The sequence below is a fragment of the Carlito syrichta genome, unplaced genomic scaffold, assembly GCF_000164805.1.
Source record: "Carlito syrichta isolate Samal-C Ts95f unplaced genomic scaffold, Tarsius_syrichta-2.0.1 Scaffold314847, whole genome shotgun sequence".
Lineage (NCBI taxonomy): Eukaryota > Metazoa > Chordata > Mammalia > Primates > Tarsiidae > Carlito > Carlito syrichta.
The window spans coordinates 150,240-159,061 of NW_007258943.1; the positions used below are offsets into that span (position 1 = coordinate 150,240).

At 43.9% G+C, this 8,822-nt stretch overlaps 1 protein-coding gene across 1 annotated transcript in view; it reads left to right on the top strand.

Annotated features, from left to right (window-relative positions):
- ACMSD (aminocarboxymuconate semialdehyde decarboxylase) overlaps positions 1–8,822 on the top strand; it is a 61,062-nt gene that overhangs the window by 1,124 nt on the left and 51,116 nt on the right. The window contains exon 2 of the mRNA XM_008072088.1: positions 6,919–6,963. Within this exon, the coding sequence (XP_008070279.1) occupies positions 6,919–6,963 (45 nt within the window). The remainder of the gene's footprint in view (positions 1–6,918; positions 6,964–8,822) is intronic.

Below are 8,822 nucleotides of genomic sequence, written 5' to 3' on the forward strand. Positions count from 1 at the left end.
TTTTTTTTTTTTTTTTTTTACAATTCTGGACTATTTAGTCAGGCAGATTTACCTTCTTAAAAATCACATATTCAGCTGCTAGGAAGATACGTGCCAAAATTTAAAGAATTTAAAGTTACAATTTTAAGTAAAAGACTATTAAAAAATTGAATGTGATAAGTTTCAAGGACTTCAAATATATATCTCCTCTCCAAACTGTTTAAAACAAGTTGTAGAAGCACTTTGTGAGCATTTTTTTAAAGTCTATTTTAAGACACTGTCTGAAACCCTTCCTTTTTGAGATTCTTTAGGCTGTAAATCCTTGTTACGAAGAACTAGGGAGTAGGTACATCAAAAACCCTAGAATAAATGACATGAGGCCTTTGCACAATGACTGTCTCTAAAGAGTATTCTCTGCATTTCTCTAAAAACTGAAATTTTCTTATTTGATTAAGAACTTTTGCGTGAATACTAAAAAAGGGAGATAGGGAACATAAAAGAAATTTTGAATTGTCTAGCGATTTGTTTAGGTTTTAGGATCAGATTTGACTCAATCTTCAGCATTCTGCTAGTACTTTCAAACCACTATAATGTTTCATCTTTTTTATCCTAAGTGAGGAAAGATGAATTAACCCAAACTCTTATCAAAATGTGGTTCATTGTACAAGTAGATGAAATATTTTCTTCTCATAGTTGTCTTCTGGAAGAATGTTCATCTTAAGTGTTTCTTTGTCCATTGGTATCTTAGGTAAGATAAATGGTAGAAACTGTAGATTGAAAAATACAATGCTGAATGAACCTGAACCTTCATTGAAAGCCTACCCTACTCCAGCTAACGGTAATAGTGAAATCGACTAATCCACTCCCACTAAAAAGAGTCTAAACGCTTACATGGAAGCATGATGTTCTGAATGCTGCTGTCCTCATCATATTTTACTGAAGTGAAAATAAGTTCACAATGTTAATGATTTGATAAGGGGGAATGCACCCGTTACTTCATGGGAGTACAGCTGGCTTGTTTGAAATTGCATGCGGTTTCTTATACCACATGTTACCGTTTTCTAGTCTCCATTTTTTAGTATTTGCCTGATGATTCATGTATAATGAATACATGAATTAATTTATGATACAAGTGATGGGAGAAATAGAGTATACTCCCTAATCTGAAAGTTTTAGAAAAATCCACATTTTAGCATTTGTCATTTTACAATAGCCCTTCATCTATCTCGAGCAAATAGCATTAATTCCAATATTACAGATTTTTCTCTCTATTTGAGTATCAAAGAACATCCATAAGAAATGCTTTGGGAACTACCATGGCGGTCTTTAGAAGACATTGCCCACCTTACTCTCCTCCTGAGAGAACTAACCAGAATGACCAACTCTCCAAGAGAATGCCACAGCAGCAGGGCTCCAAGTTCCATGGCATCACCTTGTTATTCAAACAAGAATTTAAGGCAGCTGGGCTCGATGGCTCAGCCCGTAATCTCGGGCTTTGGGAGGCTGAGGTGAGTGGACTGCCTGAGCCCGCAGGTTCACGACCCACCTGGGCAACTTGGCGAGACCTCATCTCTACAATAAATCAAAAAATTAGCCGGGCGTGGTAGCACGTGTCTGTAGTTCCGGCTACTCGGAAGGCTGATGCAGAAGGATCGCCGGAGCCCAGCAGGTCAAGGCTGCAGTGGCCAGAGCGGCCACTGCACTCCAGCCTGGGCGACACAGTGAGACTCCAACTCAAAAAAAAAAAAAAAAAATAGAGTTTAAGGCTGAGAGAATACTATGGTCTGAATGTATATGTCACTCAAATCCATATGTTGAAATCCTCACCCACAAGGTAATGGTATTAGGAGACAGAGCCTTTGGGAGGTGATTAAGTGACAGAGCCCTCAAGGAGCTTGCTCACCCCCTTCACCATGTGAAGACACAGCCAGAAGGTGCTATATAAGGACCAGAAAGTGGGCCCTCACTAAATCTTGGACTTCCCAGATTCTAGCACTGTGAAAAATAGATTTCTATTGTTTATAAGCAACCCAGTTTATGGAATTTTGTTCTAGAAGCCCAAATGGACTAAAGTAGAGAGCAAGCCAGTTATAGTTAAGATATATTTTCATCACTAGAGGAGGAAGGCTTTTTCAGTTCCTCTCACAGGCAGGTACAAGTCACGTTGTGCAAAGAAGAATCTGGTTGCTGTATCCAACCTAGTTGTATTTTCAGTGAGGAATTTAGACTTAAACCCAAGCTTCAGAAAACCCCAAACGGATTTAGGTCCATGTCCAAGATAAATAACCTTGTTTCTGGGGAGCATTCTCTTCAGACTCCTGAAGGAAGGTTGCCTTCCCACTAATCCTAAGCCAGTTATAGTTAAGATATTATCATCACTAGAGGAGGAAGCCTTTTGCAGTTCCTCTCACAGGTAGATACAAGAATGAGACATTCCGTTTGGGCACTGGAAGCTGTTCCTAAGTAAGTCACAAGCATAAAGGTCTCTTTCAAACGCCCTCAGGCTTCCCCATGTAGAAGACCGTAGCACTCTAAAATGGTGCCTCCTCTTTGCTGAGAGGAGAAAACTTTCTACCCAGTATCCTGTGCCACAACCTCACTTCTCTATACCCACCTCCAGTCCCACGCCTACCTCCAGTTTGAGCAGAGAGCTGGTCACCAAGAGCTGATATTTCTAGGTGCCCTACCTCATGTAGGGCCCTAAAATGATTGTTAAAACTGCTGAGCGGTCGAGGCTGCGGTGGCCGGGAGTAGCCACCGCACTCCAGTCTGGACGACAGAGTGAGACTCCAACTCAAAAAAAAAAAACAAAAAAACTGCTGAGGAAACTGAGAGATACCGAGCATGCGGACAGTCATAGATGTGTCACCTGGTAACTCCCCAAGCTCACGTCTAACTGGTTCTTTATCCCACCTTCCCTTCCTATCACCAGTGATCTCCTTAAAAGAGAGGTGCGTATTTTGTCCCAACAAACCAGGTTTCTTCTTATCCAGCAGTCTTACATGCTGCAAACAGACAACTGATTTATTTCATCAACATCATCAATCAATCAATCAATATCATCATCATAGTTATAATACTTTGTGCCTCTGGGGGGGTAGAAAGAGAGAAATAATTTAAATTCGCATAAAACCTTGTGACATATGCGGATAAGATTGATATGATTAACTTGACAGATGAGGTGCGTGAGACTCAGAAATAAACCTAGAGCTATGTGGGACCATGGTGGTCCCTACAGACCCTCACCATATCCACCTTGAGAAAACTGGCCCAGAAGAAGACTGCTGCCGTAATAACCTTGACCTTCTTGTACAATGAAGAAACAGAAAACCAGAATCAGCATGCCTGGGTGATGATTAACTAATGATTACAAAGGACTAGGATTTGAGAAATCTTTTCATTTAAACTTGCTAATAATGATTTTAGTCAGAGTTACAATCAAGATTCTTTTAAAAAAAATAATCTATCTGAAGTAGAAGCAGTAGATTCAGGGACACTTGGTTAAATTGTTTCTAATAACTCAGGACCCATGCTCTCTGCTGTCACAAGTAGGAGGATTGGGGCCCAAGAAGCCATGGTGAGAGATGTTTCAGGTTGATCAACAATGGATTATTCATAACAACAACAATGATGATACAGTTTCGGCTTTTTCTTTTTTTTTTTTGAGTTGAAGTCTCACTCTGTCACCCAGACTGGAGTGCAGTGGCCGCTCCCAGCCACTGCAGCCTCGACCTGCTGGGCTCCGGCGATCCTTCCGCCTCAGCCTTCCGAGTAGCTGGAACTACAGACGTGTGCTACCACGCCCGGCTCATTTTGATTTGTAGAGATGAGGTCTCGCCAAGTTGCCCAGGCGGGTCTCGAACCTGCGGCCTCAGGCAATCCACTCACCTCAGCCTCCCAAAGGCGGGATTACAGGCTAAGCCACCGAGCCTGACTAAGTTTTGACTTTTTCTTTCAGCAATGCTTTACTGACCCTCTACTGTTACTATGTGTCCAATAGTAGGACTTGCAAAGATACTTCTAATTTATTTTATTATTTTATTTTATTTTATTCAAAGCTAAAGTGACAGTGGGAAGTTCTAATTTTAAACAGGGCAAAAAATTCTGACTTTCAATAAAAATCATATAATTACATCTTCTTTCCTTAGCAATGATTTAATTGCACTTGATCACTGTAAGATTTTAGAAGACAAAATCCCAGACATAATCTGACTTTTAAACAACACTTCTGAGGAAACAGATATCTGGTTTCATCACCTAGAAGGTTCATTATTCACCTGATGAAGGTGTGAGGTCCCCAAGACATTAAAAATGTCATTCGATTCATCTACTCTGATTCATATATACTCATTTCAGAAACACATCTCTTGTATATAAAACTGAATTCCCTTGAATGTTTTAAATTTGCTTTTTATTTGGCATGCCTATGGGACACCGGTTATTGTCAGTCAAACGCTTTCAGATTGTAAATGCCTCCTAGCATATGCTCTGACCAGGACCACTCCCAGGGTCATACATTTTAGACCTTAGGCTTGGCTCAGCCTAGGATAAGGGCTGGGAGAGTGTGTGGAGCCCAGACCTGGGGCAGAATAAAGTTGACCTAAATAAGTTAGGTCTTTGCAAGGATTCTGTGGGATTACTTGACCACTCTGTGCTTTTCATGAAAGGAAGGGAGAAACACAGAGTGACAAAAATCTCCTTCCCTCATAGCTATCTTTACATCTGATGCCAGGATATTCTACCTGGAGGTTGGAAGTCTATTGCCACTGTTGCTATTCTTACCACCATCTCTGCCTAACACCACCATCACCACCCCCATTACTACCATCACCACAGCTGTTCCTGCCACCACCACCACCACCATCAACCATCACTGGTACCATCCCTGCCACCATATCCTCTACCACAACCATCACCACCACCACTTCACTCCCTCCACCAACGCCATGACTGCCACTGCCATTACCACTGTCATCATCCTCATCTTTGTTAGCATTGATGAAGTCCTTTCTAGACGCCCAGTGTCAATAGCTTCACATGCATTATCTCAGTTAATTCCCATAAAATCTTATGTCTCAGCTATTCCTGTTAGCTTCGCTTTACACATAAGGAAATAGTGACTTGGAAATGTTTTATCTCAACAAAGTCAAGTACTTTGTAAGTTATTTGTTGTGTATGGCAGGATCCCTCTGCTCTGCCTCCCTCTACCTTCCGGCCCCTTCCCCAAATGGAATACTTCTCTGACCTGCGAACATATGGGTTAGAATTTCTTAGAGAATTAAGAAGTGGGAAACAGAAAGTGGGAAAGGATGGAATAGAGGAAGAAAGGAGAAAAAGAAGGTGGTAAGGAAAGAAGGAAATAAAACACTCTCCACTCTGTTAAGGATAAGAATTCAGCTGGGCTCGGTGGCTCAGCCTGTAATCCCGCGCCTTTGGGAGGCTGAGGTGGGTGGATTGCCTGAGCCCGCGGGTTCAAGACCCGCCTGGGCAGCGAGACCTCGTCTTTACAATAAATCAAAAAATCAGCCGGGCGTGGTAGCGCATGCCTGTAATTCCGGCTACTCGGAAGGCTGAGGGGGAAGGATCGCCGGAGCCCAGTGGGTCGAGGCTGCGGTGGCCAGGAGCGGCCACTGCACTCCAGTCTGGGTGACAGAGTGAGAATCCAACTCAAAAAAAAAAAAAAAGAATTCAATGGCAAATTCCCAGAGTTAAAGAACATAGTCTTAAGTTTACTCTAAAGAGTAACTGATTAAGGTCATATTCCACTCTCTCCCCCAACATACCTCTCTTTATAGCTTTTTCCAGGGGAAGAGAGGGAAAGGCACAATACCTGAAGGGGAAGGAGTGGGGCTTGGGGGTACAGGCAAAGGAGATGTGGGGTGCAGGGAGAAGCTAAGCTCTGATCGACAGTTTCCGCTGCATGACCAGCCAGCAAAACAGGGTCCACTGATGTCACTGGGGGAAGCAGATAGATTTCCAGAGCTAATGTGATTATCTGGAGCTAGAACTCAAGAACAGACCTTACACCTGGGTAGACTAAGACTGGTATAGAATTAATACAAATCTGAAAAAGCCTATTGAAGCAGACCCCAGTCACAGATACAGAGATGCTTAAACACCCCTCTGCTGCACAATGGTCTAGGCTCAGGCCTTCCCCCACAGTCTAGAGGTAAGAAGGGTGCTAGGAAAGGGATTCACCTGACTCCCTCCAGACAGCTGTCCTGTGCCGTGTCGTGAGAACCAACCACTGTACCCTGGCCTCACCCAGCAACAAGCAAGAGCTTGTTTCACTCATCAGCCCATCATTGCTGAGGGACTCAGCACTATGAAGCAGCTCCTTCACGTGGTTGTCTCCCGCCTACACGCTTTCCCTTCCTATATCACATGGAGAGCCATGCTGAGGAGCACGGAAATCCTGAGTACTAGAAGATCCTCTCCAACCCGATCCCAGACTGCCTTTCCAACCTCCCTCCCCTGACATGCCTGGGCCAAGGTGTGAATCTTTCTCCTCCAGGCTCCCAGAGCACTTGTGCATTCCAGTCACCGTGGGTCAAGTGTGCCTCACACACGATCACTGCCGTTCTTTAACTTCTTGCCAACCCTACTTCCAACCTCTCGCGACTCTCCTCCACATAGGCTGGGACTGTCTTTCCCTTCTGCTTTCTCTTCCCTAGTGAGGCTGGTCATAGATGAGACTCCATGAAAGCTTGAAGAATGAATCATTATATGAGTCACATATACCTATGCTCTTAATACAGAATTTTCTTCCTATATAAATATATTCAAGGGAAAAAAGCAAATTAATTTAAATGTAAATATTGAATAAGTGCTACACAGGTGTGGGGGAAAGTGGGAAGGTGATGCTTGAGTTCAGGATCCTTTGTTGACTGCGATCCTCTGTTTGCTCTTCAAGCCTAACTGTGCTTCTCTCCACTGCAGAGATTTGGCTACGGAGGCTGGGTGCAGCTCCAACACCATGGCCGGGTAAGGATCTCCCAAAGCATGAGCATGAACAGGACTCAGGGGACGTCCTGAGTCTTGGGATACCTCACCACAAGCTGGGTCTCTGGGAAACCCACTCTTTTGCCCTTGTACTAACTCTGTTGTAGGCAAAAGAGAGAGCACTGAGATTCATCCAAGTTATTGGGAAAAGGAGAGAGACTTCAAAGAGCAGTATTTAGGAAAGTATTTAGCTAGAAGTTGAGGCCTATTAAGAAGTCTTTCTCTCTCTCCCTCTCCTTCTCCCTCTCTCTCTGTCCCTGGAATTAATTTTAACATTTATTGCCCTGTCTCAAGGAAGCAAAGGTATTCGCTACAGGTTGTTTACAATCTATTGAGGCTAACCAAATAAATAGGACAATTTGGTTTGAGCACAAGCTACAGAAATTAAACACTGAAGACAAAAGGGAGAGGCCACTGTTATTAAGGGTTAAGTCTGAAAAGAGGAAAAAGCAAGAAGAGGAAGGTTTAAGGCAAAGTCTTCTGCCAGAAGAGGCCTGAGAGTGAGCTGGGAGTCTGCGTCTACACAGAGTTTGAGTCTGATTTCATTTTCAGAAGCATCGTATACCCTGTCAGAGTTCAGAGGAAGCACTCCTGAGCTTCTGGCTGGCATACAGGCATGACTAAGACAGGCCCTGGAGAACTCGTGTTCTGGAATGACACAGCTAATGTGCAGACTTAACCCAATGCAGTGTGATAAGTTTTGAACTGCCTTTGCACCAGGAGCTAAGGAGCATAGATTTAGGCACCAAGTATCAGAGAAGGCCTCCTAGAGGAAGTAATGCCCATCTTAAGTCTTGAAACAGGGACGGAGGATTGTCCAAGGAATAAGGAAACAATGTTCTGGTAAAAGACAGGGAGCAAAGGAATGAAATGTTAAACATGTGTGTGCCCAGAACTCAAGCACTCAGCTATGGCTGGCACCAGCATTTCTCAAACTATGGTCCCAGGACCAGCAGGTTCATCATCATCTGGGAACTTCAGAGAAATGCAAATTCTCAAATTTACCAAATTGGGAACTCTGGGGGTGGGACCAGCAATCTGTTTTAACAAGCCTCCTGATGTTTCTGACGCATGGTCAAGTTTGAGAATCACTGGACCACGCATACATTCACTCACTAGCTCTCACTTTTTTTTTTTTTCCTTCAGTTGGAGTTTCACTCCATCACCCAGGCTGGAGTGCAGCGGCACGCTCACAGCCACCCCAGCGTCGACCTGCTGGGCTCCGGCAGTTCTTCTGCTTCAGCCTTCCAAGTAGCAGGAACTACAGGCGTGCACTACCACGCCTGGCTAATTTTTTGATTAGTGTTGAGATGAGGTCTTGCCAAGTTGCCTAGGCTGTTCTCGAACCTGTAGGCTCAGGCAATCCCCTCACCTCGACCTCCCAAAGTGCTGGGATTACAGGCTTGAACCACTGCGCCCAGCCTCACTCTCACATTTTTATTGAAACCTGTTTTGTGTCAGGCCCACCAATCTAGACACTGGGAATATGCTGGAGAATAAGACAAGATATAATCCCTGCTCTTATGGTGCTCAAATCCTAGGAAGACACAAATCAACATGATCAATTCAGAGAACGGAATGAAAAAAAACAAAAAAAAACAGTGCCGGGATATAGAGTGAGAGGCTGGCAGGCTGGTTGGTGACCTGAGAGGACTTGGAGGATAGGAAGGGAAAAATAGGGAACAGCAGTTGCAAAGGCCAGCATGGGAAAGTCTTGGTCGTGTTCAAGGAACAGAAAGCGGGTAATGCTGCTGATATGCAGTGAAAGGGGGAGATGGTAGAAAATGGGACTAGCAGCGAGGCTCGGTGGCTCAGCCTGTAATCCCATGCCTTGGGAGGCC